The following is a 27,563-nucleotide window of genomic DNA, read 5'->3' on the forward strand; positions in this document are numbered from 1 at the left end:
CACTGAAATGCATATAACAAAGGAGATTACAGAGATTCGGGCAGCATTTTGGAAATGAACAACAGGTGGAAACGTACCCAGAGAGATGCAACAGGTGGAAACATTACCACCCACGATGGCAAAGAGCAAGGCAGAGGCTGGCAGAGAATGACAGATGGAGCTAGACATAAGAATCCTTGTCCACACCAAGTCCAGGAGGAGTCTGTGAAAGTCTAATCCCTTGGACAGCTACAGGTCAGAGTCAGCAGGAGTTAGCAAGGAATTGCATGCATTTGGCACAGACACTATATGTGGGGTTCTTCGTGAGGGCCTAAGGGAGGAATTCCGTCAGTCTAAAAGGCTGGCTTTCTGAAGGTGGGATCTGTCACTCTTTACCTTTGAAAGTAGCATGTGAAATGAGTGTGGAATGGCTCAATTTCTTCCTTGACTCCTCGGCACTTACCATGCACAGCCTTCCCAAGGTACAGAACAGGAGAAAATGGATTATGCCCTCAACAATAAGAGGCGAGTCATCCGCCTGGTTCTACAGTGGGCTGCCATGTATGGAGACCTCCTACAAGAGGATGACGTGTCTATGGCGTTCCTGGAGGTAGGCGGGGGTCATCCCTTCCACCACCGTTGTCCTACAATACAGGCACCTACCCATAGGCTCAGCAGCTTCCCTGGAGAGACTGTAATTGCAAATGCTAGACTCTGTGAACACATTCATTCATCAGAAAGGAACTGCAGAAAAAGTAAAGAAAAAGTTCACGCATTATCCTGCCATCCTGACTCAAAAATGGGTAGCATTTCCATGCATTTTCACCTCATCTCTTTTTCTTTATGTTTTATGTTGTAGTCATGTAGCACCGTCATTCTGCAGGCTGCTTTTTCCATTTAATTTGATGTAAGGATTTTTCTGTCAGTACAGTCCTTATAATAAAAATTTCTCTACATCTCCTGAAGTAATCAAAAAAATGTCTAATGACCATTGAGTAGCCGTGTCACAGGTGTATTTATGTGTTCCCGTATTGTTGAGTGTTTACATCATTTCCAGCTTTCACCTTCCTAGAATAGTCGTGTGGTAAAAAGTCTTGTGCAAGTGAGTCTGTCCTTGGGTACCTTCCTAGAAGTGGGATTACTAGATCAAATGATAGATATTTTTGAGTGGAGTGGAGCACATCGTTTTATTTAGGAATTGCGAGAACCAGAAATGGTAGGCTGTGAAAGTGGTTCATAAACACTGCTGTATGCTGCACTTCCCCGTTCCTTCCTGCAGCTCTAGCCCCAAATTATAGCTCTGATCCTGACATTTAAGCTCAATTACTCACTCTCGCCTCCAAAATTTGGATGAAGACCTTACTTCTGTGCAGGCAAAAGGCAATGTTACTTCCGTTTCAAAATTTTTCAGTCTGTGTGTTCTAAAATTCTAAATGATCCAAAAGAAACCTACACCCTCTCTCCTTTTTATTCATATGATTTCACAGGCAGAGGGGCAAGGCAGTGAGGAAAGATGGACCATGGACCTTCTTCCCTCCAAGCTGAGGAATGAAGTATTTTGAAAATGCTAGAAATGGCGGTAGCTTGGGGTCATCATACATTGACTCATGGCCTCTACCCATTGAGTACAGGACCGTTTTGCAGATGAACTAAAGTGGTGCTGAAGCTGGCACTGCCATGGTTCTCACCTTCTGTTGCAGAAGCCACTGCTCTTGAGCAGAGTGGGCAGGAGGGTCAGGACAGTTCCCAGAAGGACAGCAGAGAGCCCTGAGTTGGTGGCACAAACTCTGCATAAATTCACTGCAGTGCTGAAGACCATGCTACGTCTACCACCAACCATGACCCAGAATGAGCAGCACATAGTAAAGAAACAATGCGTACCAAAATAAAGTGAAAACGAACATTAAAATGATCCAAAAGAAACATACACTCTCTCTCCTTTTTATTCATATGATTTCACAGGCAGAGGGGCGAGGCAGTGAGGAAAGATGGACCATGAGCTTCCCTCCAAGCTGAGGAATGAAGTATTTTGAAAATGCTAGAAATGGCGGTAGCTTGGCATTAAACAATGTGTACCAGTGAAAATGAACATTAAAATTCCCCTGAAAAAAAAAGTGAAGTAAAAAAAGTGCTCTTTTGTGGACTTCAAGATGACCCATTTCAAAACATTGCCTTTCATGTGAATATCACATAAACAATTCACCTGCAATTTATTTTGAATTGAATTTGTATTATTGTAAAATAGATATATAAATTTTCTCACTGTAACCATTTTTAAGTGAATAATTCAGTGGCTTTCATTTCATTTCTGATATCTGTGCAGCCATCAATTGCCACTATCTATTTCCAAAACTTTTTCTCATGGCCAACTTTGAACTTGGACATAGTGTAACATTTCCTTCTTTGTTCTTCCTCCAGTCCGTGGCTCCATGGTCTGGAGATGCCGTTGAAGCAGGTGACACAGGGACACATCTTTAGTGTTCTTTACAGAATCGTGTGCCTTTTGCAGTTCTTGTTAAAAGCCTGTGACTTTTGCCAATTACAGGAGTTTTATGTATCTGTATCAGATGATGCCCGGATGATTGCTGCCCTCAAGGAGCAACTGCCAGAGTTGGAGAGGATTGTCAAGCAAATGTAAGGAAGGGCTTGGCTTTGGGGGTATGCTCTCATCAAGTAAGTCCCAAAGAGTCCTTTGCCCACAAGAAAGGTTAAAGCTGGTCTTTCCATAGCCATGGCCTGTCTGATTTCAGCAGACTGGGTCAAGGGCATAGGTGGTACAGTAAGGCCAGAGGAACAGAAGGACTGAGATTCTGTTCATTCTGTGCTGGAGGCCTGCCAAGAGAAAGCCTGGGAAAGAAAAAATCTCCTGTGTGGAGTCCAACTCCGTAAACGTGGGTCCCTTAGGTTCAAGGCAGTGAATCCAGTAATAAAATGGCCAGTGGCATTTAAAGAAAGTTTGAGGGCAATTATTCATATGGAAAATTCACTATCTGCTGCCAAAGCTGTTGATGGTGAATATTTGTGTCCTCTCAATGAACCAGAAGGTTTTCACATGCTATTACTTGAACTGTAGTTTAAACGCAGTACTAGAGAGCGAATGTGCTGCTAGGTAGACTGAAAGCTAGAAATCCTGGCTTTGAACATCAGTTCTGCCGGGAATCTGCCTGTGACAAGAGCTGATATCTTTGCTGTCTACCTTTCTGCTTTGGTCTCTGACTATTAAAATGAGGAAGCTCATATTGCCTCCTGAAAGGGTTCTGTGATTGTGATTTCATTTTCTAACATAAGATTAGTTATATACAAATAAGGCAATTTAGTAATAGCAATGGTATTAAATAATGTGTTTTCTCTACTTCTCGTAGCTCAGAAGATGCAAAGGCACCACAAAAGAAGGTAAGAGACATGAGCCTGGGTTCTCTGTCTGTGCCCTATAGAATTACAGTTCCCCAGAAATATTATATTGCAGTATACATAAAAGTGATTTATTTTTTGTGAACACGAAATCTGTTGTCTTCATTTCTTGACTCTGCTTGCTTCTCAGATGCGTCTCCTCTGAGTTGCTAGTGTGCATTGGTCACTCTCCCTTATGGCACTTGCTGTGGTTGTTTTTACAGCACAAGGTTCTTTTGCAACAGTTCAATACGGGTGATGAGAGAGCCCAGAAGCGCCAGCCTATCCGCGGCTCTGATGAAGGTGAGAACTCTCTTCCAACTAACTCGTAGTTGTGTAGATTATTTAGAGTCAGGATAATAGGAAACATCACCTTGAACCACAGAATAGCTTCTTTTGGAGGTTCCCTGTTGCCCTCCAGGTGGTTTGCTTGGAGGTGCCCTTTGGTGGCACAATTTTTTCTGTCCTTGAACTCTTGTGCCTGGAGCCAAGATGCCTAGCTACCCTTCCCTGATGCAGCCTCTCCCCGACTAACCCCTTTTTTTTGGAGGAAATGAAGATGATCTCACGGCCTGGTTATCAGAATTGCCCACCCTGGGAAGAGCTGGTGCAAAGGTAGTTGGCACCTGGTGGGTGCCTAGGAGACAGCGGACCACCAGCATCCCGCCCAGGGACAATGCTGTGGCCCTGAGCACAGCCCTGAGCAGGGAGGCTTTACATCAGGAAGATGAAGATGTTGGCTTTTGTTTGGTTAAGATTCTCCAAAGAATGACAATCAAAAATAGTCACAATAATAGTGACAAACATTTCATTTAAAGCTATAAATGAATCTTGTATCTAGGACTGCCTTTAAAGCCAGGAATTATAACATAATAACGGGAATTGCTCCCAGGACTTTTGTGTTCAGAGTTGAGCCTCTGGGTGCCATATCTGCATCTGCTGATCTAGGTCTGCTGAGCTAAATGGCATCTGAGCTTACGCGGCCTGGCCCGAAACCACACAAGTCACTGAAGCAAGTAAGCAGGAGTGTCAGCATGTGCTGAGGCCCACGCAGAAGCCCTCCTGTGTGCAGAGATGTGAATGGTGTCTCCCCACTGTCACACAGGGTAGCAGTGATCTATGAATCGCCTGCAGTATAGCACATCAGACCCTGAACATCAGCCTGAAGATACTCTTCATTTTTTCCCATGACTTATTTGTAGGGTTTTCACCAATATCTCTTGTTCTTTTCATTGGACTTGGCAACCATGTATGTACCTATTCTTAGATCAATGCTAAAGTAAGAAGTTTAGAAAAGGCAGGCATGGGGTAAATGCATATGAATAAATACAGTTGTAAAAATGGCAAAATGATGCAAATTAGAGAGGATGCCTAAACATTTTTCATAAGTATGGTTTCATTGAAAACTCTTAAGTCTGATTTACTATGTTGTTACTGCCTTTGCATAGTTCTGTTTAAGGTCTACTGCATGGACCACACCTACACAACAATTCGGGTGCCGGTGGCCGCTTCAGTGAAGGAAGTCATCAGCGCAGTTGCTGACAAGCTGGGCTCCGGGGAAGGCCTGATCGTAGTCAAGATGAGCTCTGGGGGAGGTAACAGCCTTAATTCGTATTTTAGGCTTCTGTAAAAGTGGGCATTCCACCCAAGCAGAAACCGTGCAAGGAATTAGCATGGTCATGTGGGGCTCACCCAGAGGATGAACTGGTGCTTATGTATGCTTCCACAAATAACAGAAACAGTATGGTCAGAAGTGGGCTGGGTGTCTAATGTCCCCTATCATCTACGTACCCACTCTAAAGCAGAAAAGTGACCAGAACTGATGACTCCCGTGTAGATGCTGGCCTGGAGTTCTTTCAGTTTAAACTCTATTCAAAAAAGTTTAAGGCCTTGAAGCCCTGAGAAATACGGACCCCAGGAGGAAGTCTAGCGGGACAAGCTCAAGGCCATGGGTTTCTGTAAGTCCAAAGGTGGAGGTGGTCAGAAGCTAGTTCTTTGAGGCCGATGATGGTTTTCCTCCTTACCAGTAGAGAGGCTAGGAGCCCAACTCAAATGAAATGAAGAATATTTTTCCCCCACAGGATTACAGTTCCTTTCACTATCCTTGATTACGTGATGCATTCCTGAAATGTCATTTATTCATTCATCACATACTTACTGGCCACAATGTGGCTGTGAAGGAAAGAATGAGTTAGACACAGCTCACATCCCCAAGTTGCTCCCAGGCCAGGAAGGAGGTAGATGGAATAAGTTAACACAATTGTACAGTCCATGCTGGCAAAAATTTTAGGAATGACTACATGTTGTAGTAAGAGACTAGAGGGAACAGCAGTGAGGTTCATTTCTCCGGTCATGATTTGATAGCCATTTGGGGGAATCCTTCAGGAACAGGTGAGCCATTTCTGCCATGTTTTAAGGTGAATGATTCCATTGATGGAGGATTTTTTAAATGCATGTTGGATTTTAAGATCTCCCTTTCATTTCTGCCCCAGTTGCACACGGCCAAGGACATCTGCCCTCACTGACACCTTGTCACCTTCCCATAGGTATCCCAGGTCCCACCACACTTTCTTTAGTTTTTTACCCAAATGTCAGTGCCTCACTGAAGCTCCCTCCTTCGTTTCCTTCATTCCCTTTCTAAAATGTTAACCTCTTCCCCTTAAACATGCTTCCTAGCCCCCAGCCCTGCGATATGCTTTTCTTCTTGTCTTCTCACCCTCTCTAATCTATTGATCTTCTTTATTCTTGGTGTCTCCCACTATGATATAATGTTTTTTGGAGTGGGATTTTTTTTTTCATATTGTTTCCTCCTGTCTTCCCAGTACCTGGAGCAGTTTCTGGCATGCAGTAAATACAAAATAAATATTTATTAAATGAGCTCATTTTTAATTTTTTTTTAATTTTTAATCTTTTTTGATGTGCTCTCACCTGAAAACTAATTTTTTAATGTGAGAGGAGCCTTCCTCTAGTTAATGCTATTGCCCTCCAAATTAGGGACTAAGTGAAAAAAATAGTAAATTTTGCATCTAAAATCATGTGACATCTCAGAAACCTCCTAAGTTTTTAAAAAGTGATCTTTCTATGTCCAAAGTCCTGGGCATGATTACCATCTAGAAATGTAATTTGTGAGATAAATAGCAATTATGGGTTTTATATACACAGTAATTATGGCTGCAGCACAGAACTGGGTGAATTGACCCTCTGGCATCTGTGTTCCTGCTTTGTGGTCATTTCTGACGGCATCCTGAGTGGCGAAGGGCTGCACAAATGCTGTCTTTTTCATTCTGTGGATCCCTTCAGTACTCTATTTTCTGCAGTCGCTCTGCGTGTTCTGGTAATTCACCAAGCTGGCAATTTGTTGGTGTGATTAGGGCAGTGCAGCAAATCTCAGATGTATTTAATAGGCAATCTCATGCTTTTTATGTTCACAGAAAAGGTGGTGCTCAAACCTAATGATGTTTCAGTATTTACGACGCTCACCATTAATGGACGCCTGTTTGCTTGCCCGCGAGAGCAATTCGACTCACTGGTAGGTGTGGATGGCCTGCTCAGAGCAGCACTGCAATCAGAAAAACTTGTCTGGAGCCTAATTTTGCGGTCATATTGAACTCAGTGGCTAAAAAGTCTTGAATGCTACTTAGCTTTTTCTTTTGCTGGGGTCTATTAGGTAAGCCTCAGGTGTTCATTTGAGATGCTTGGGGCTTTTGATTTTCTTTTATGGAGATTAGCCAAGTAGCACCACTATTAGGGCATAATTCAGCTTTTAGAACTCTTTGTTGTAACTCACCTCATTGGTATGTCCCAATTTAATTTAATTGGTGTGTCCCAATTTAAATATTATTAAGCTTAAAATTTTTAATTAAATATTAATGTTAAGAATCTGAATACACACACCAGGATGGAAATAATTTTTCTAAAGCAAGATATTACTATTTATCAGGTTCCGTTGCATTCTGGCAAAACCAACATCTGGTCCAAGAGAAACGTTGTTCCCTGAAAGCACTTTCTCTACCTTATGCAGAAAATGCGAGAGGCCAGAACCCTTCCCTAAGTCTCCGGAACCACTTGTTACCCAGCATACAGACAGATCTGTCTGTGAAAACAGGACTAATGGGCCCACACTAATAACCGAGTAGCCTACTCTCTTCTAAGCAGGCAGTAGCGTCCATTTCTATTCATCCAACCAAAATTAGGTATGGAGGTAAATAGCTAGTAACATATCTTAGAAAGTCTAGAAGGCCAACTTAGACGGTAGAGAAACTGTTCTTTTTCAATCTTTGGATACACAGGGCTTCTCCTTTAAGAAAGGCGCAAGACAAGTGCTAGAGGTAAACTGCAGCCAATTTTGGGGAGAAGTTTCCATAAGGGATGCGTGAGTAGGTTACAAGTTTAATCAGACCAGTTCTTATAGGTATCAAGATTCTCCTCCCTGGACTTTTTCGAGGTTGTTTTGGCCTCATCATAATCCTGATTTTCCTGCTAATCCGTCATCCATCACATGCTATAAGCACGCTCACTGTTCCTCAGCCACCAGCCCTATAAGATCTGAGTCTGCCCCATCCATCTTTTCCGTAAACTTTTTCATCTACATTCATTGCTTTCTAAATAAATATTTCTCAATACTGAGGGATTGAAAAAAATGTCAAAAATGAGTCGTGCTGCCCTCTCCTGGAAAGGAAAGCCATAAAAAGCCAGTTCAGCTGCAGCTCCATCAAAGGTGCTACATGACATGTCACCACAGGGGCGCTGGGGCCTCTCTTGCCAGCGGGCTTTTGGCCGTGGTGCCAAAGGACATGGTGCAGAGACAGGGACTGTGACTGTCTTCAGCTCCCTGTGCGGCAGATACTAACTTTCCAAACCTCTGTGTGTTGGCACACAGGCCTGCAACCTTCCAGGTTCTTAGCCCTGGCTTGTCCTGTCTTAAGGCCCCTGTTGTTGGAAGGAATGTACACTGCAGTGAGTACCCTGGGCCTGAACTGCCTCCCTATCAGTGCTCTGCCACTCATTGTGCTGTGAGTGGCCAAACCTTACATGCCTCGTTTAACTGTGGCCAGGGAGCTCCTTCTCTGGCTTTCTAAAGGTTGCTTTTGAGGACAGCCCATTGAGCAAGAGTCGCACAGAGCATGACCGTGCAGTGGAAAATGTTGACCACACCCTCTGATCCATGGACACATGCTTCTGCAGCGTCTGCTCTGCTCTAGGGCTGCGCTGGCTTCTGTGCGGCACTAGACCAAGTGCCCCAGAGCCTGTCCTTACTGCAGTTACGCTCAAGCTAGGGAGAGGGGACTGACACAAGCAGCCTGGAACAGAACAAGTCCTAGTGTTCCGTCTTGGTCTGAAATTGTGTGGTCTGTCATAGAATTAGTGCTGGCAATTTAACCTAGCGGTTAAGGGTTCAGATTCTGAAACTTACTCTCTTCACATTTTATTTATGTATAAATGTCAGTACACAGCAAATTCTTATAAAACTCTATTGTACTATCATGTGATTCCTCTTTTATCCATTCACTGGTTCCTCAAACTTTTACTTAGTACTCACCACATCATCACAGGCAATGTGGATGGTTCCGGCTCTGCAATGGTCTTGAAGACAAATCCATCATGGTCTTTGTACCTCAGTGAGCAAACAGTGTAGTAAGGGACTCCAGCATGTGATCAGGGAGAATGCAGTGTGACAAGTGCCGTAACAGAGCTAGGTGCAGAGGGTGTGGGAGCACGAGGAAAGGAAGATGCTCCAGGTAGCTTACCTTAGCCATCTCTCTGTCACTGACAATCAGCACATCCCTCTTATGTCTTAATTTCCTCATCTGGAAGATGGGAGGATAACAGCGCTATTCTCCCAATTACCCCTCTCCAGCCTTAGCAAAGAAATCATGGCTCAAAAACCATGGGGAGAAAATGGATGGGAGTTCTGTGTCTGTGTGTAAGCAGCTTTCAGATCTGTCTGTGCAATGCAGGACCCCTGTAAGCTCTGCTGTGCCTTATCTGTAGGAATTTCCGCAGGGATATGCACAAGAAAATGGCCCAAGGAGACGCTTCCTCTGGGATTGAGGGCAAGCGTTTAAATTTCCCACTTCCGAAGAAGAAGCACCTTTTGTCCCTCAGATTGCCTCTTCCATGGCTCATGGAAGGGGTCAACCTGCCCTTTGCCAGGAGGGAGAGTTGGTGAGCCCTGCCCATTGAAAGAAAAGTTAAGACTCAACAGAGCTTCCTGTTACTCTCAAAAGGGATGCAGGAGCGATAGACCAGCATCCATGACTAAAGGAGCTTTGCATATTTCTTAATATTAGACTCTTCCCTGTAGTTGTTAGGTAAACTTATCCCCCTATGCAAAGTTATAAAGCCTCAAGGAAAAGAAGGAGTAAGATGGACTGAGTCTCTCCAATCCTGAAAAGAGAGTGGGGGGAATAACATAGGAGGGGCAGTTTCACAGAGCAGCAGAGGGGCTGAGTGCACAGCAGCTGCAAGGGGGAAGGGAGAATGTGCAGGGTCAGTTTGATCCTCTGAGAGGTGGCCCTAACCCGTAAAATGTGTAAGCTTCCCCCAGTTTTTTTTACCTAGGACCTACCCTGGTTGAAATCATTCTCCTCATTTGCTTCCATACGCTACCTGCCCGTCAGCTTCGGTTCGGTTCCCTAAGATTTAAAACTTTGGATTCACTTTTCTTCCCTGTCCTGTGTCCCCTGCATAGAGTAAACTGGGAGCAACAGTATTTAGCTCCTACATCCAGGTGTGGTACTGATCTCACTTTTCTGTTTATTTGCATTGCTGCAGCATTTCTAGAAAGTGAACTGATTTGGGGGAGGGGGCCTCCCCTGTGCCGGGCACTGTATTTACATGGCTCACTAAAATCATTCCTATCTAATCATCATAACAAGCCTAGGGATAGGTATCATGACCCCAGTTTACCAGAGCTGGAAACAGATACTCAAGAGATGAGGAAATCAATCCAAGTCTACACAGAGTAGGGTTTCTATTCAGAGTCACTTGCTCTCTAAAGCTGACACTCACCTCGTCTGTTACCTAGTCTGTTACAAAACACAAACTCCTAATCTGGTGCACAAAGATGTGCCACAAACTGTTCATGCTGTCCATGGGAACACCCTGCGCTCTCTGCTCCTGCCAAGCAAGTTTCATGACGGCCTCCCCACCTTCATGCCTGCCTCGCCATCCCTCTACCCCAAGGGACCATCTTGGATGTTCAGGGAAAACCTTGCTATTCTGACCTGCCCAAGCTTATCTGCTTCATCTTTTAAAGCCCAGCTTCTTTAAGATCCTGTTCAGACCACACATTCATTCCAAATACCCAGTCACTTCCAAAAAATCCATCCACGTTCCCCTCCCGTTTATCTCTGCTCCTGGGCGCTGCCTGTGTTGCTTCTGCCCCTTTGCACATGCAAATAAGGACCAGCAGCAGATGCTGTCTGTGTGGAGTAATGTATGGGGCAGATAGGGCTGACTCCCTTCAAGTGTAAACTTGCTTGGTCCCCTCTTAGACTGTAAACTTCCAAATGTAAGGGCCGCCTACCGGCAGAACATGTAATTTCTCTAGTGCCCAGAACGCAGTGGGCATTTGTAGAATACAGTGATGATGATGAAAATGATGATGCAACTTGTATAATATTAAGACTTCTGACAAGGATAGTATTTAAATATGGTTAGCATCATGTTAGGGAAATACTCTTTTCACTTGTGTGACTTTTGTTTTTGTTTTTATTTTTTATTTTATTTTGTTTTCTTTTGAAGATGGAGTCTTGCTCTGTTGCCCAGGCTGGAGTGCAGCGGTGTGATCTCAGCTCACCGCAGCCTCCACCTCCTGGATTCAGCTTCTGCCTCAGCCTCCTGAGTAGCTGCCACTACACGTGCATGCCACCATGCCTGGCTAATTTTTGTATTTTTAGTAGAGACAGGGTTTGGCCACGTTGGCCAGGCTGTTATTGAACTACTGATCTCAGGTGACCCACCCGCCTTGGTCTCCCAAAGTCCTGGGATTACAGGCGTGAGCCACCACACCAGCCACTTTTGTGACTTTTGTAACTTTGTAATGTATATGTTACCTATTTATATATAAATCTATTACATTATACATACACTTCCTATATATGCATATCATTCATCTTACTAAGTAAAAACATTTTAGATCATTTCTCATAAAATAAAACTGAGGTAAGCAAGTCGGATGGAAATTTTTAGTGAAGCGTCTTCCAGAAAGTAGCAGAGTTTGGTCTTCTAATGTCTGGCCCAAAACACCATGACTGTGCAAATATCATCCTCAGCTCAACATCTGCCCAAGAGTAGAGGAATCGGACATCATATGTCACCTCAGTTTCCAGAGCTTTCCATCCCCTCGTGACCCCAGGCAGCGTGTCCCGAGAGATGGAGAGGCAGCAGTGTTACCATAGCCACCAGCAGTAGGAAGTAGCTCTGTGGATTAACGTCCCAAACTGCCATGCCAGTACCTGCTTTACAGCAGCTTCCATGGGAAATAGGAGAAAAAAGGTCTCCCAGGACTTCTTCCATTTTTACCAGGGAAAAGAAGACTTTCCAGGGACCTCTCAGGCCCAAGCGGAAGAGGAGAGAACCTCCTCAGGTCACTCTTCACTGAATCTTACTTGCCACGGTGCACATTTTTCAGTCAGTGACATGGATGATAATGATGCTGGTGACTATGCGGACGACACTGAAGCCAGTAGTGCTGCGAGCAGAGGCATCTCTCCTCTGAGTCGGATCACAGTTTCCAGATATTCCTGAAAGCAGCCATCTCTCTAGAATCCTTTTCCCCCAGAAACTGCTGAAAGCATTCAGTGCTAAATAGTTGTCTGTGCTGAGTTTCTGATATATTTTTGCATTATTATTCATAGACTCCCTTACCAGAACAGGAAGGCCCAACTGTTGGAACAATGGGAACTTTTGAACTGATGAGCTCCAAAGATTTAGCATACCAGATGACAGTTTATGATTGGGAACTCTTCAACTGCGTGCATGAGGTAAGATGCCTGATCAGATGCGTTGGTAGCTAAGACAGCAAGGATAAAGGTTGCTGGCATTGCTCAGTTTGTGAGTGCTAATACGTGCTACAATATGGAAACCACATGACAATTTTTTGCATCCTGAGTTTATAAATAAAGCCTGCTATAAAGGCTTCGAGTATTAAAGAAAAAGCTTTACAGTATGCCATGTCTTCCTGTGTGTATCAAGCCAGTAAAACCTAGTTTATATTCATATATGTAACAAGCCTCATGGAAGCCCTTCAGATCTGATTGAATTCACATTTGCTGACCAGTAAAACACTGTCTTGACGAATAGAGAAACCTAGCTGATGTTTTGATTTCAAAACAAATAAGTGAAATTGTTTTCCTTTCTTTTCTAGCTGGAGCTAATCTATCACACATTTGGAAGGCATAATTTTAAAAAGACTACAGCAAACTTGGATTTGTTCCTGAGGAGATTTAATGAAATTCAGTTTTGGGTCGTCACTGAGATCTGCCTTTGTTCTCAGCTCAGCAAGCGTGTTCAGCTATTAAAAAAATTTATTAAGATAGCAGCCCAGTAAGTATATTTAGCTTGGAAAGAGAAAAAAATGTGGAGCTGTGTTTTCATTTTGTTTTCTTAGACTACACCTGGAAAAGAAAAGCAGGGTCTAGGTACTGCGTATGCACGAGGACCAAACACAGGGCCTTAGGAATCGTTGACTCTTGGAATGGATCTCTTCTAGATTTTGTAGCATTTGACATCAATGGATAAATTAACTTCTCACAGCACTGATGCGGGAGTCAAAGTTGTGACCTCTCTTTGCTCTTTGCTTTCTACTCAGATGTTTTTGCCTCCTTCGGTTTAAAGATTCCTTCCATAAACAAGGTTCCCTTGTACTTCCAAAGTTCAGTTTAAAAGGCTCTTGAAGTCCATGTCCAGCATGACACATTCTCACCAGTAGAGGGCAGTGCAGCATGCAAGTAGAGCGGCACATCCAGCCCAGCCACAATTAAAACGGTAAAATGCATCAAGGCAAGCTAACCTGGTACATGAAAATCATCGCTATAAACATCAGAAAAAGCAAGCATCTTATAAATATTCTATTAAACAGTACTTCATGGGAAACCATTTTTTTTTTTATTGCAGGAGCTAGAGTTCTCCTTGACATGAATTTAATCTTCTCCTGCTATTTAGATATGCCTGACAACCTCCTGTTTACTTCCATGTTTTTGGTATCACCACAGTGCTAAAAATAAAATGCTAAATGTGGCCTATGGCTGTGAGACTTCTTTCCTTTCTAAATGCAGGGAGCTCTAGTACACACAAAGGCTGAGGGCACAAGTGACCCCAGCTAGACAGTTTTCTTGAGCCAAAATCAAACATGGAGTTTGGTTTCCTGGGCTAAACAAAGAAGTAAAGGCTGCTTGACATTTTAGAGATATCACTTTGCAAGATGCCTGGAATTATTTGCCAAAGACTTGAGAGTTCAATAGAATACCAAATCCATTGGATTCAAAAGCTGCTATCTGTTAATATGGAAAAGCTGGATATTTTAAGGAAGATTTGGTAAAATGGTGCCTGTGAGTTTCTGGTTCAGAGTACAGCCACTTTCCCTGATAGCTTGAACAGCCTCTTTGCAAGAGACAGTTGCCTTCACGTACCTGGAATGAGCTGATTATGGAAACTATGACAAGATGTGCTTTCCCGTTAGAAGAAGCACATTCTCTCTCTTCACCTTAGCCTGTTAGTGCCAAATGCAACAAAAAGAGAGAAGCAATCTGCACACAAACGTAGGAAGCCAGAAAAACCTTTTGGGGTCTGATCCTGTTATTTTACAGAGGCAACGTGGGAGAGCCTTTCAGAACACCCATGACTTATTTTTTTTTTTAATGTTTTGTTTTACTTATCCCTCTCCCTTCTGTTTATGTGAACGAGTAGGTGGACTTGGCCTTCAGTATAAATTAGTTTATGTTATTTAACCATTATTAAGCCCTGTACTGAGTTTGCTATCCTATAGGGAAGCTATTTACACAGCCCAGCTGAAGAAAACTGTAGACGTTTAAAATCTGAGATCTACAAGAATGAGGTTGAAACCTCGTGACAGTAGCATCTGTTTTACTTTTTATTTTCAGAGAACGTCAACATATTTGTTTTAAGCGCTTTGCCTGCCCAGAACTGTGTGAAGTTGGTGAAAGCAGATGTTATTATTCCTCTGTTTACATTCGAGGAGACTGAGGCATACAGAAATTTCGTGACATACATATGGTGACAAAGTTAGCTGGTAACAAGGCAGTGACTAGAAGGGCAGGTCTGTAGTCCTGCATTTCATTTATTCTTCCAAGATCACATAACAAGACAAAGGCAAACACAGAGATGCGATTGTGCGCCTGCCCTTAGCCCCAGGTGTCTTCTAAATAACCTTCAACCCCTGACCTCAGACCCATTGTCCCGGCACAGCGAAGGCCTCACTTGCTTTCTCACCAGTGGGACCATACACACTGGCTTCTCCGAAATATGTTCTCCATCTGCACACAGACAATTTAAGAATTACTCTTTGCTGCTTTTGCAATGGGTAACAAATGCAACAATTTAATTAGCCTTTTTCAAAAATGTTAATCCAAACAGGATTTAATTATGATATAGTCCATTTAAATAACCATATGGATTCAGGGGAAAGGATTTATGCATATTGCAAAATGAATTATTTCCCTTTTCAGGGACCTGGTATGAAGAAGTTGGGGTTCCTTTTTTAAACCAGTTAGCTATATTAAACATCACCATTCTAATAAATTCCACGTTTCATTCCCAAACACATATTCATAAAAGCTAATAATGGCATAAGTACAGATTCAAAATGATCTGCTTCCTTGATGTCAGTAAAACACAGAGAAGGTTATTTTTTGGTCAGTGGTTTAGGTTACTTCTCAGCTTTAAAATTCCTTGAGATTAAGCGTCCAGCCTACAGAGATCACACCTTATAAGTTGATACTTTTCAACAAATTAGAAGCATTTGCATAGCAGGTAGAAGTGACAGTGGCTGCAGCGTGAGACTGTCTTAGATCCCTCTCAAGCTGGCAGAGGAGAGTATCCACCTTCAGGCTAAAGCTCTAGAAATATCCAAGGACATTGCACTTTCGTTCTTCCCTCATGAGATATTTTTCTCTAGGTCCAACAAGGCTTTTAGCAAGTTTGGGATTATAATAACAACCCCTAGGGTAGATGACTTTCAATTCCTTCTCAAATCCCAAACCTCAGTGGTCAACATCTTCAACTTTCTAAAACCACAGTGAGAAATCAAACAGCAGAACGTGGTCACCCAAGGGGAGCTTTCACAGTGCATTAAATCTATCCTTGCCTGTTCTCATAAAGGAGTCCTGACAAATATTAATGATGATCAGAAAATAGAACTCTTAATTTTTTTTTATCTCACTCAGAAGTAACATTTTACTCAAATACACATATCTTGTGTTTCAGCTGTAAGGAGTATAAAAATCTGAATTCCTTTTTTGCCATCGTCATGGGACTAAGTAACGTTGCTGTGAGCCGCTTGGCACTAACGTGGGAGGTAAGCTTCAGCTGGGATCCAGCTGTGACTTTTGCCTTAGGAATAAAAACACAGGCTCACCAGTGAGCTTTTTAATAGAAATATCACTCACACTAGTATAACAATGGAAAAGGTGGGACACTTGGAGGGAGGTGACCTATCTCCTTTTTGCAGTTGCCTCAGAGTGAGAATTTTAAAAGACATTGTCATTTGTATATGGAGAGTAGGGGAGATGAGGGGAGGTCTGCTTCTTCGTAGACACAATGTAAATAAAAATAAATCCAGTTCCTAAGTATAACATGAAGGACCCGCATTGCTTGGAATGACTTCAAAAGTTTTGCTTGTGGATTCTATCATTCTCTGAAATATCTGCTTGTTGCTTTTGCCATAAACCTTATCTTTAATTGAAAGAGGACGGAAGATCCATTTTTATCCAGCTACTCACGTTGCTCCTGGGAGGAAGAGCCAGGAAGCCAACTGTTTGCAGAGTCGAGTACTAAGTGTCTCCTCACCACCTGGCAGGCTTCTCTCCACCAAGAGGAGCAGCAGTTGGCTAATATTCAGTTTGGGGCAAAAGTGAGGCAGGGGTGTTGTGAGTTTCTGTAGCAAATATAATGAGCGGCTTGTCGATCGTTGGTTATTCAAGCTAGAAAACATCTTCATTTATTATTAGCTTGGTACTCAAAATGTGCTTGACCTCTTACATGTGGCATATAGTTGAAGAAATACTAATCTCTAATAGAACATACACACAGAAATAGACTCATGCTAAAAATAAAAAAGTGTGTGTAAGTGGGACACAGAAAGAGGGCAAGGAGTACCTAATAGAGACCCAACTTGCAATGGTGCTTAAAGGCAGCTGTTTGCATCTCCTAATACTTTTCTTGAAATTATTTTCTTCCCCATGTTCCTCTTGCAACGATTTTCTTTTTCTGTCCCTCCTAAATGTTTTCATTGTTTATAGGGCAGGTCCTCACAAGTTCTTCTGTCTTGTGTTTCTCTTAAAATTCCAGGCAGATGCAGCACACAGCAGCTCATCCCCTGAATATAGGAATGAGGGAACTGGTGAGGCCTGCGTGCCACGCAGCTGTATCATCTTCCAGCTAGTAAAAGGACGGGGCTAGTGCTGCCAAGAGAGCTACGCAATGAAGCCGTAGCACAGCTCCCTTGTCTTATTGCCCAAGGCTCTTGGGATCGCTGGAGACCTAGCGTTCTTTCCTACAGGGAGTCTGCCTTCCCCAGTCTGCTTCCAGCTTCTAATCACCCTGCCACAGAGTCCAAATGAGTTGGTTGGGAAATTTTTAAAAAGCCACAAAGCTTCACAGGGTCCAGGGAGGTCACGTGTGGGTACCACACAGTAAGAACAGAGCATGCGGGAAACACTCTGAACCCCCTTTCCCAGTCTAAAAAAATATATAGGAGGCTGCTGGGGAGGGTGCAGGCAGCAAAAGGAGAGAGCTAACTGGCCAGTCCTTGGATTTCACTGGGGATAGGAGTTCTGCAAGTCTGTGAGCTTCCGTTTCAGCACTGCATGTTCCTGAAAAAAGGAAATTATCCTTTCATCATTTATAAGCCTTTATTTTTTAAGGTGAAGTATAGTTATGTAATTCGTAGGGAAGATTTCATTCCTAAGCACCTTTGATTCTGGTTTATGTACCTGCACTTGCTGAGAAAACCTCCCAAAGGCCTCCCATCCAACTCCAGTGAGTACCACAGTGACCACACCAGTGTGAGAAATGGTGCCTGGCCTCATGGAACTAGGGGACACGTGTGGAACAGTCAAGGAGCAAAATAGAAAAGGAAGCCAGAGCACACAATAAAGGGAAGGGTTCAGAACTGAGGGGAAAGACCAAGCTGAGATGAAACAAATGAGAACTACCCGGAGCACACACAGTCTCCCAGCCTCGGCACCGGTGACACCTGGTGCAGGACAGTTCTTGGTCATGGAGTCGTCTCCTGTGTTGAAGGACATTTAGCAGCATCCCTGGCCTCTCCCCAACAGAGGCCAGAAACACCTCTTAGCACGCCCCTACCCCCTACCCCAACCTGCGGTGACAACAAAAAATGTCTGCACACGTTACCAAATGCCTCCTGGATTGGCACGATGGCTCTATTGAAAACGCTGCTCTGGAAGCATGGGGGTGGATAAATAATAGTATTCAGAATGAAAGAAACATTTTGATTACCCTGTGCCCTACTGTGTTTGACCTAAAGAAAGCTAAGTAAAGAACAGATGACAGAGGCCCAGCAAAACATAACCCACTCTTAAGTTTTAAATGGAATGTGTTCACTGAGTCCACTTTTTTGCGTAACATGGTGATCTGGAGTGTCTGTGTGGGGTGAGATCCTGGCTTCCGTTGATGGCCATTCCAGCTTCCAGCTCTTTGAATAGTCCCCTCTAAGTAAGGACATCAGGTTTTCCTGAACCCTAACTTGAACTGCCAGGAAAATGAGTTTGGAAGTTATACAAGATACTAGGTTTTAGAAACAAAATCAGAGTTTTACAGATGTTTAAATGGGAATATGACAAGCTGATTGAGATAGGAAAAAAGCAAGAGGAGCCTTTCTGCGGACTGCAGAGGCCCAGTTGGTGAATCAGCTGTTGAAGGTAGGCTTCGCTGTTCAAAGCCAACTCCCAGCTGACCCAGGAGTCTCTGAGGCTCAGGAGTTGGTCGATGTGCTCCTGGTCCTGGGACAGGAAACATATCACATAGCTCTATCTTGGCTTGGCCCTTTCAGAAGAGAAAAGTGAAAGGTTCAGCTTTACTGAAAACTCAGGAACTAAGCAAAGTCGGAACCATAAACTGAAAGGATTCAGTATTGAGCTATTGGTGGAGACATGTGGGTGCAATAAGTGTTGTTGAATCATTTGCCAAAATATAAACATGAGAAATCAGGAAATTGATAGAACTACCCGATTTTGTATTATAGGAAAGCATGTGAGAGAAATAAATGCTCACGTAGAAAAGCATGGCACATGTGAGATATGAGAGACAGCAGAAAAGAAGGCAGGGGGTGGGAATTACAGGCTCTAATGAGAAGCAGCTGTGTGACTCTAGGCCAGTCATTGAAACTGTGAGACTTAATTTTTTCCATCTGTAAAACACAGGCTTAATCTATTCAAATGAATATTTAGGGAGTACTCTGTACCCAGTACTTTTTTAGGCACTGAGAAAAATATCGGTAAACAAAACTAATAAAAATTCTTATTCTCATGTAGTTTACCTTGTAAGGGAGGAGGAGTGTTGAAAGAGATAGTTTCATAAGTTTTTTTTATTGCTAATATTCTCTAAATTCCTGATCGTGGGAATCAGAGAGTTTAAAAAAGTGTGTGGGGAGGTATATTCAGACCTCCTACAGTCTGAGGAATGCTGTCGTCTTTATAAATCATCCAGTTCAGAAAACATTATAAAAGCAGTAAGACCAAAGCATTCATAGTTACTTTTGGTTCAATTAGGTTAAAGACATTTAAAAGGCAAGTTCTCTATATTCTGGAAGATTATCCTCAAATGACAGGACAGATTCCAGTCTGGCCTTTCTCAGAGATGTTTGATTAAGAGCCAATAGAAATAGATTTCCCCTAGAAATGGTAACCTATGATACATTTCTAGATACTGAACCTGACATATGTGTGTGGCATTTTCATTTCATTACCAGAAACTGCCAAGCAAGTTCAAGAAGTTCTATGCGGAGTTTGAAAGTTTAATGGTAAGTGACAGTGGCTTCTTTATTCTGTTCACTGTCTACATTAATCCAATTTCTGATTAGCTGAATTGAAGTTCTCATTTCGGAAATTTTATCTGTCCTTGTATGACTTTAAGAAGTTTATGATCCCTTTTAGTGCTGCTAAAACAAGCATGTCTGACTAATGAATGGCACCCTCAGGAACTAACTTAAAGAGGACTTATGTCCCACATAAGGTCAATTTGTATAACTAAGAAAAGCAGTGTAATAGGGTCCTGTCCATCCAGCTCTGGTTGGCTATGGGTTGGAACCTTCATTTTTCTTGGCTTGCCAAAATTATTTTTCCCCATTGGCTGGGAGATGTTAGAAAAGGAGTGAGGTGGGCTTGCTGGGAGTGATGGGCTGGTTTCAAAGGGCAAATCGGAGCGGGGATCGGATGTGCAGGGCAGACAGCGGGTGAGCCAAACTCCCAGGAAGAAGGTAGGGCTTCGGGAAAGGGGGAATCTTGCAATAGAGAAAGGGGAAAAACAAACCCAAAACCTTTTATGCCATAAGTGAAGTTATTGTCAAACAAATCAGGCCAGCTGCAGTGGTTCACGCCTGTAATCCCAGCACTTTGGGAGGCCAAGACAGATGGATCAATTGAAGTCAAGTGCTTGAGACCAGCCTGGCCAACGTGACAAAATCCCGTCTCTACAAAAAATACAAAAATTAGCCAGATGTGGTGGCCCACACCTGTGGTCCCAGCTACTTGGGAAGCTGAGATAGGAAGATCGCTTGAGCCCAGGAGGCAGAGGCTACAGTGAGTGGTGATTGGGCCACTGCACTCCAGCCTGGGTGACAGAGTGAGACCCCATCTCAACACACACACAAATACACATCAATTTGTTTAAGTCTACCTTTCTTTTGTAGCTATATTTGATTCAGAAATAGAGTTGAGCCCTGAACAATGCAGGGATTAGGGGCACTGGCACCTCCTCTACCCCCATGCAGTAGAAATACTGAGTATAACTTTTTATTTATTTAACTTTTGAGTCTGGGTCTCACTCTGTCACCAAGACTGGAGTGCAGTGGTGTGATCATGGCTCACTGCAGCCTCGACCTCTTGGGCTCAAGCAATCCCCACACCTCAACCCTCCAAGTAGCCTCCAAAATAATTTCTTGTTTTTTATTTTTTTTTAAATAGGGGTCTCACTTGGGGTCTCACTATTTTGCCCAAGCTGGTCACGAACTCCTAGTCTCAAGAAATACTCCTGCCTTGGCCTCCAAAAGTGCTGGGATTATAGGCATGAGCCACCATGCCTGGCCCAAGCATAACTTGACTTTCCCCTAATTTAACCACTAATAGCCTACTATTGACTGGAAGCCTTACTGATAACATAAAATCAATTAACACATTCTTTGTATGTTATATGTACTGTGTACTCTATTCTTAAAGTAAGCTAGAGAAAAAAGTATTAAGCATAAGGAAGAGAAAATGTATTGACTGTTCATTAAGGGGAAGTGGATCATCATAAAGTCCTTCATCCTTGTCCTCTTCTTACTGTGTAGGCTGAGGAGGAGGAGGAGGGGTTGTTGGTCTTGCAGTGTCAGGGATGGCAGAGGCAGAAGAAAATCCATGCATAAGTGACCCACACCATTCAAACCTGTGTTGTTCAAAGGTCAAATGTACCTGATTGTGGGGTGACAAGGTGGGTGTGTTAGGAGGTCACAGAGGGTGGTGTATGTGTCACCCGTCATTACCAGCATCTCTTTTTCTCTCCTAAGGACCCTTCAAGGAACCACAGGGCCTACAGGCTGACGGCAGCTAAGCTGGAGCCTCCTCTCATCCCCTTCATGCCTTTGCTCATTAAAGGTAACCCTAATAAGACGCGCAGGCCAAGCAGGTGATGAGTATCTGGGGAGGAAAATGAATAATACTCCGATCAGATTGATAACTTAGGGAAGAATGATCAGCTCCATCCCTGTACCTTCTTTGTCATCTCTCAGCCCTGACTTTTTGGAGAGGGTCAGAAAGATGACTGGAGGAGCAGGGACCCACGATTTGGAAACCTTGTTAGTGAAACAGAAGATCAGTTTAAAAATTTTACTGATCTCAGGTGAAGTGATTTAGAAAGTTAAACATCTAGCATAAAAGGAACTATTATCAGCTTTTTTCAACTGTAGTGTTATGCAAATCCGCCAGCATAATCTAATGGTGCTATTGTGCTTTCTTAGTATGACATATTTCCGTTAGTGATTAGAATGTGGCTTTTATTTCTTTACAGATATGACATTTACTCATGAGGGGAACAAGACTTTCATTGACAATCTAGTAAACTTTGAAAAAATGGTATGTGCAGTATTATAACCTTAACCACAATGTGTTTTTAAAATAAAATTTGCATTTGTTCTAATAAAGGAAATAATTTCCATGTATGCTGCCATGTTAAAAAGGTAGTTACACATAAAGGGGTTTTGAAATATTTGGTTTGAATTGGCTACCTATTCTATTCTGTCAGTTCTCTTTTGTGAAATTGAATAGTATTTGTGCTGTGGTTCACAGCAGCAGCTGGCTTTTAGGCCGTGTGTTTCTTCCTTGGCTGCCTGTTGCTAAAATGCAGAAATGTTCCCCAGTGACTTCCATGTTGTTGTTTTGCTGTAAGGTCTGGGGAGCTTGACTGCCCCCAGATGCCTTTGAAATGTTTATCTGCCAAGCCTGACTTTGGAGCCTGTAGGTAAAAGACAACTCTACCCCTTTATTAAAGGAGGATTAATCTAAATGTGTATTGCTTATCCCAATAAAGTTCACTTAAGTTCAGAGAAGGAATATGAAAATCTTCATAATAAAAAAAATGTTTTTAATCTTACTTTTTACATTTTGATATATTTATTTATTGTTAGGGACAGGGTCTCTCACTGTCTCCCTGGCTAAAATGCAGTGTTGGTGATCATAGCTCATTACAGCCTCAAACTCCTAGGCTCAAGTGATCTTCCTGCCTCAGCCTCCCTAAGTGCTAAGATTACAGGCATCAGCCACTGTGCCTGGCTTAGAAAATTTTTTTAACAACAGATGTAGAACTGGCACATATTCAGTATTTTCCAGCCACCCTCCTTCTGGTCCTTAATCCTGGTGGGGAGAAAAAAGCAGGGTTATCTGGCGTAAGTTACTTTGCAGTTTATTTTCTTATCTTCTGTGAAGCAATAAAGCAGATGATGCCAAAATCTTTCTTTAGCTGCATAGTGCATGCTTATGGAATGATCATTGTCTTCTGAATCCTTTGGCTGCAACCTGGTAGGTGGAGTGTTAAGAGTACTTGATCTCTCTGTGGGTGAGCATTTCCTGGTCATGAATTACAGTGCAAATGTGGTGCTGTGGGAAAAGCCCAGGACCTGGAGACTGGGAGACATGAGGTTCGGTACAGTTTCATCACTTTGTAAGTTAAGTCTCTTAACTTGTCTGTGAGTCGGTTTCCCCAACAGAAAATGGGGATCATGCCCAATCCCATCTCTGGATTATATAAGCCCTGAAGTGCTACAGACTTCTATCAGAAAACTGTTATTCTAACTGTTTCTTGAAATCAAGCTGGCATGTGTGACCCTAGGAGAATCTGAAACACCCTGCAGTCATCCTGTAAGGATCAGCAGTGTTCAGCTTGGGGAATGCGCTTATTATAAAGCCCAGTCTGGTCAAGTGCAGCTGTGGCTGGGCACTATGTCTTAAGCGTCGTAGGAAATGACACATGAGTACACACTCCTCAAAGACACTTTCTGCTAGATGGCAAAAATTTCCTCAGCAGTCTTCTTTCCCACCCCTCACACCAAAGGCAGGGTATGAACATCTTATTCCTGTGTCAATTTAATAATTTTTTGATCAAAGTAAAAAACATTCCTTGCTTACTTATTAGTATGGATAATTAAACAATTCCTCTGACTTCCCAAAAAGAAAACCTGTTTCCCAGAAATGGAAGATTTGGCAAACGGGTAAAGAAACTTCTGGATCACTTATGCAGAAATGCAAACTGAGGGATGGCTAAGCCAGTCATCTAACTATAAAAGGTACATATGCATAGAGTTGTAGAAATCAGGGTTTCCTAAAGAGTTGACTGAGCTTTAGGAGTTTTGATGGCTATCATTCTTAGCAAACTAACACAGGAACAGAAAACCAAACACCACATGTTCTCACTCATAGTGGGAGTTGAACAATGAGAACACATGGACACAGGGAAGGGAACATCACAGACCAGGGCCTGCTGGGGTGGGGAGCAAGGAGAGAGATAGCATTGGGACAAATACCTAGTACACACAGGACTTAAAACCTAGATGCCAGGTTGATGGGTGCAGCAAACCACCATGGCACAAGTATATCTATGTAACAAACCTGCATATTCTGCATATGTATCCCAGAACTTAAAGTAAAATTTTAAAAATTGTTTAAAAAGAAGTTTTGATGGCTAAAGTTAACTAAACTGATCAAACAAGAAGAGCAAGGTATGCAAAGCCAGCCATCTGTCAGGGTGGATAAAAGTTGTTTCATCTGGGTTTTTAGATCCCACCCATAACCTGCAAGGAAAAGTCAAGGTCACATTCAGTGGATACTAGTAGAGCGCCATTTCTCTCCCCATTTCTGCACTTCATACCCAGAGCAGTGGGTTCCTCCATGCCTAGCACTAAGGAAAGAGTTCCTTCCCATCTTGCTTTCACAGAGTCCACTTTTGCTGAAAAGCAATAAATAGCTAAGATAGCAAGCAGTTCAGCTGATATTAATGGAAACCTAAATTAATGATGACATAAGCAAGATCAGCTTATATCCATCTCACTTAAAAGTTCAAGCAGGTATGGCAGCCCTGCTACAGGTTGCAATCAAGGTTCCAGGCTTCTCTCGTGCCAGTTTTCCATCCACTTGGTTCAAGATGGTGACCTCCACTTCCCCATTCCAGCCACAGATAAAGGGAAAGGAGAAGGTGAAGGCATGCTTCATCCCTTTTAAAGATGGGGAAGAAGTTACACTCACCACTTGCCTCATATTTTCTTGTCCAGAAACCTAGTACCATGAAAGGAAAGCTAAAACGTATAGCCCTTATTTGAGTATTCATGTGTCCCACTGAAAGTTAAGGGGTTTTATTCACATGAAAGAGAAGGGAAGAAAGGATATCAAAAGAGTACTCTTAGTTTTCTGCTCTAGCAACGTGATACATTTTACCTCATGTAAGAAATCCTATCATAAGAAAGTTTGATTTTAGAATTGTGCTTCCAACCAGGCACAGTGGCTAATGCCTGTAATCCCAGCACTTTGGGAGGCTGAGGTGGGCAGAGGTCAGGAGTTCAAGACCAGCCTGGCCAACATAGTGAAACCCTGTCTCCACTAAAAATACAAAAATTAGCCAGGCGTGATGGTCGCCACCTGTAATCCCACCTATTTGGGAGGCTGAGGCAGAAGAATTGCTTGAACATGGGAGGCAGAGTTTGCAGTGAGCCGAGATCCCACCACTGCACTCCAGCCTGGATGACAAGAGCAAGACTCCATCTCAAAAAAAAAAAAAAAAAGAATTGTCCTTCCATAAATTAGATGTTGCTGGAAAATGAAATGAAATTTCAAAATGATTTCATTATGTTTTCTAAACACAGTGCATGTTGCAAGCTTTCCAAAATTTTATCGCCATAAACTAACCTACCCCTACTGCCATATCACCACCACTACCATCAGTGGCTGCTGTTATTACTGTGGGTCTTGGGAAAGGCTACATCTTCCTTTTCAGGTTGATGTCAATGTCACTTCCCAGTCATCTATCATCAGGTGCTGAGCAGAGCTGGCAGCCTCTGTGGGGCTGGTGGGCTGGGTCCCCAGAGACAGCCCCTGTCAGCTGCAGAAGTCATGAGGGTAGCCAGGAACACTGATGCCTCTTCTCAGTGGTAGCATTGTACAGTCACAGCAAACCACCGTGCCAACTCTAAGTGTTTTTATTTGTACCTCTTCACCCTTGAGGTATGAAATAAGGATTAGAGAATTTGTTGTGTATTGGTTTTCAGGATTTATGGGTATGAACAAAAGAGAATTCACACTCTGATCCTCATGCCAAAAAAAAGCAGACATTCTTTTATTTGGGGGGTACATAAAGGAATATTCAAAAAAAATGTTTGAATAAAGCCCTTCCTAGCTTTCTATGGCATGCATGAATATTCATAACATTTAGAAGATAGACTAGCAGTGGATTAGAGGATAATATGCTGGCCGCCTGCCACTATCCCAGGCTGCATAAAGCATGCTGATAGGCACAGTTGCTACTGTATTAGGAGATTGGTTCTATTTCAGACGTACCCATATTTAGGTATATTTATTTATAAATATGATTTTTAAGGTAGTCATTTTATTTGGAATGAGAAGCATGGGGCAAACTTCTGTACTTCTGTAAACATCACGGAAGCTAATTCATTAAGGAAGAGAAATGTTTTGAATCCTTTTGTTTTTGTATCACTAAGCATGTCATTACATAATTAGCAACAATATATTTTCTATCATCAATACTATTATTATAAGATTCATGGAGAGAGCACTTCACTTATTACCTCAATCTATGGAAAAAAAGAATCTGTAAGTAAAAATCTGTGTGTTCAAATCCACCCTATTCCCACACCTCTCCAACACAAAAGAAATCTACAGGAGTACTTGGAGAGTTTACGTCTTTATATAGATTTCACAGGCCAGGCTAAATGCAAATTTCCAAAGGGTATGCTTCAAAGCAACACAACATGTGTGGAGCGTCCAGGCAAAAGATTTTACTAAGAAATACAAACATCTAGAAAGTAGCCCTGGGCCTTTAGGAGGTTACATGCAGTTGGGAAGGTAAAACATAAACACATGAAATATTAAAAATCCACAAAAGGTATAAAAACTAGGTCACATTAGTAATAAAAGAGATGTCAGATGCACAATGCAGGAAAGAAAACTTCATGCAGTTTTATCAATGGAAAATAAAACCACATTATATGCAGTGACATCATATCAGAAGATCTAGACTAGCCCTAAGCACCTGTCCAGCCTCCTCTCACACTTTTCTGTATCCAGTCCAGGTTGGTGAGACTGGCCTGCCTCCTTCTTCCTTCAGCCTCATGGCTGTTGCACTAGCGTTTACCTTTGCCTGAACTTGTTTTTCCCCAGTCTTCTGCTGCCTGGCTTCTCATCAGTCAGGCCTCAGATCACATCTCCCCTCCTCCAAATAGTCTTCCCTGACCACGCTTGTGGGAAGGGAAGAAGATCACACATCCTCCCTGACCTCCCCTCCTCCACGTGGTGCTAGCTGTGTCTGTCCTCCTTGTCACACGGTTCCTCCACACCCAGCACTCTCCAACATAACCTTGTCTTGATAGGGGTTTCACAGCCTGAGATGATCTTCTTACCTCTTCAATTCCCTTCCAGAATAAGTGCCCTGGTCCAGGTATCTGTTTTGTCCACTGATATTTCTACAGCACCATAAAAATATCTGGTGCATTATTTCCCCAACACCCATAAAAATGTCTGGCACATCATAAGACTGCAAGAAGTACTTGTTGAATAAAAGAATAAAACGTTAATGTTTCAGTGTTGGGCTTAGTACATGAATACATTTTTAAAGGATTTTATGTAATAAAATTGAATCCAAAAGTGTTTTCTATTTTATTAGAAAATTTGATTAACCAAAATGTTCCAAAGCATTTTGCATAACTGAGATATTATGAAAGATGACTTTTGGCCAGGTGCAGTGGTTCATGCTTGTAATCCCAACACTTTGGGAGGCAGAGGCGGGTGGATCACCTGAGGTCGGGGGCTCGAGACCAGTCTGACCAACAAGGTGAAACCCCGACTCTACTAAAAATACAAAAATTAGCCAGGCATGGTGGCAGGTGCCTGTAGTCCAGCTACTCAAGAAGCTGAGACAGGAGAATTGCTTGAACCTGGGAGGCAGAGGTTGCAATGAGCCAAGATCACACCACTAAGCTTCAGCATAGGAGATGGAGTGAGACTCCATCTTAAAAA

General features: G+C 42.7%; 1 protein-coding gene across 6 annotated transcripts in view; it reads left to right on the forward strand.

Moving 5' to 3' along the window:
- The window catches only part of RAPGEF4 (Rap guanine nucleotide exchange factor 4), a 323,726-nt gene that overhangs the window by 286,184 nt on the left and 9,979 nt on the right, over window positions 1–27,563 (forward strand). For all 6 annotated transcript variants that reach the window (XM_017538228.1, XM_017538229.2, XM_017538230.2 and 3 more), the window contains 12 exons: window positions 439–589; window positions 2,525–2,613; window positions 3,342–3,372; window positions 3,594–3,672; window positions 4,818–4,964; window positions 6,801–6,898; window positions 12,231–12,356; window positions 12,740–12,918; window positions 15,817–15,907; window positions 19,544–19,594; window positions 21,338–21,425; window positions 21,838–21,902. In XM_017538228.1, the coding sequence (XP_017393717.1) occupies window positions 439–589; window positions 2,525–2,613; window positions 3,342–3,372; window positions 3,594–3,672; window positions 4,818–4,964; window positions 6,801–6,898; window positions 12,231–12,356; window positions 12,740–12,918; window positions 15,817–15,907; window positions 19,544–19,594; window positions 21,338–21,425; window positions 21,838–21,902 (1,195 nt within the window). The remainder of the gene's footprint in view (window positions 1–438; window positions 590–2,524; window positions 2,614–3,341; window positions 3,373–3,593; window positions 3,673–4,817; window positions 4,965–6,800; window positions 6,899–12,230; window positions 12,357–12,739; window positions 12,919–15,816; window positions 15,908–19,543; window positions 19,595–21,337; window positions 21,426–21,837; window positions 21,903–27,563) is intronic.

The sequence above is a fragment of the Cebus imitator genome, unplaced genomic scaffold (assembly GCF_001604975.1).
Source record: "Cebus imitator isolate Cc_AM_T3 unplaced genomic scaffold, Cebus_imitator-1.0 Scaffold110, whole genome shotgun sequence".
NCBI classification, from domain to species: domain Eukaryota; kingdom Metazoa; phylum Chordata; class Mammalia; order Primates; family Cebidae; genus Cebus; species Cebus imitator.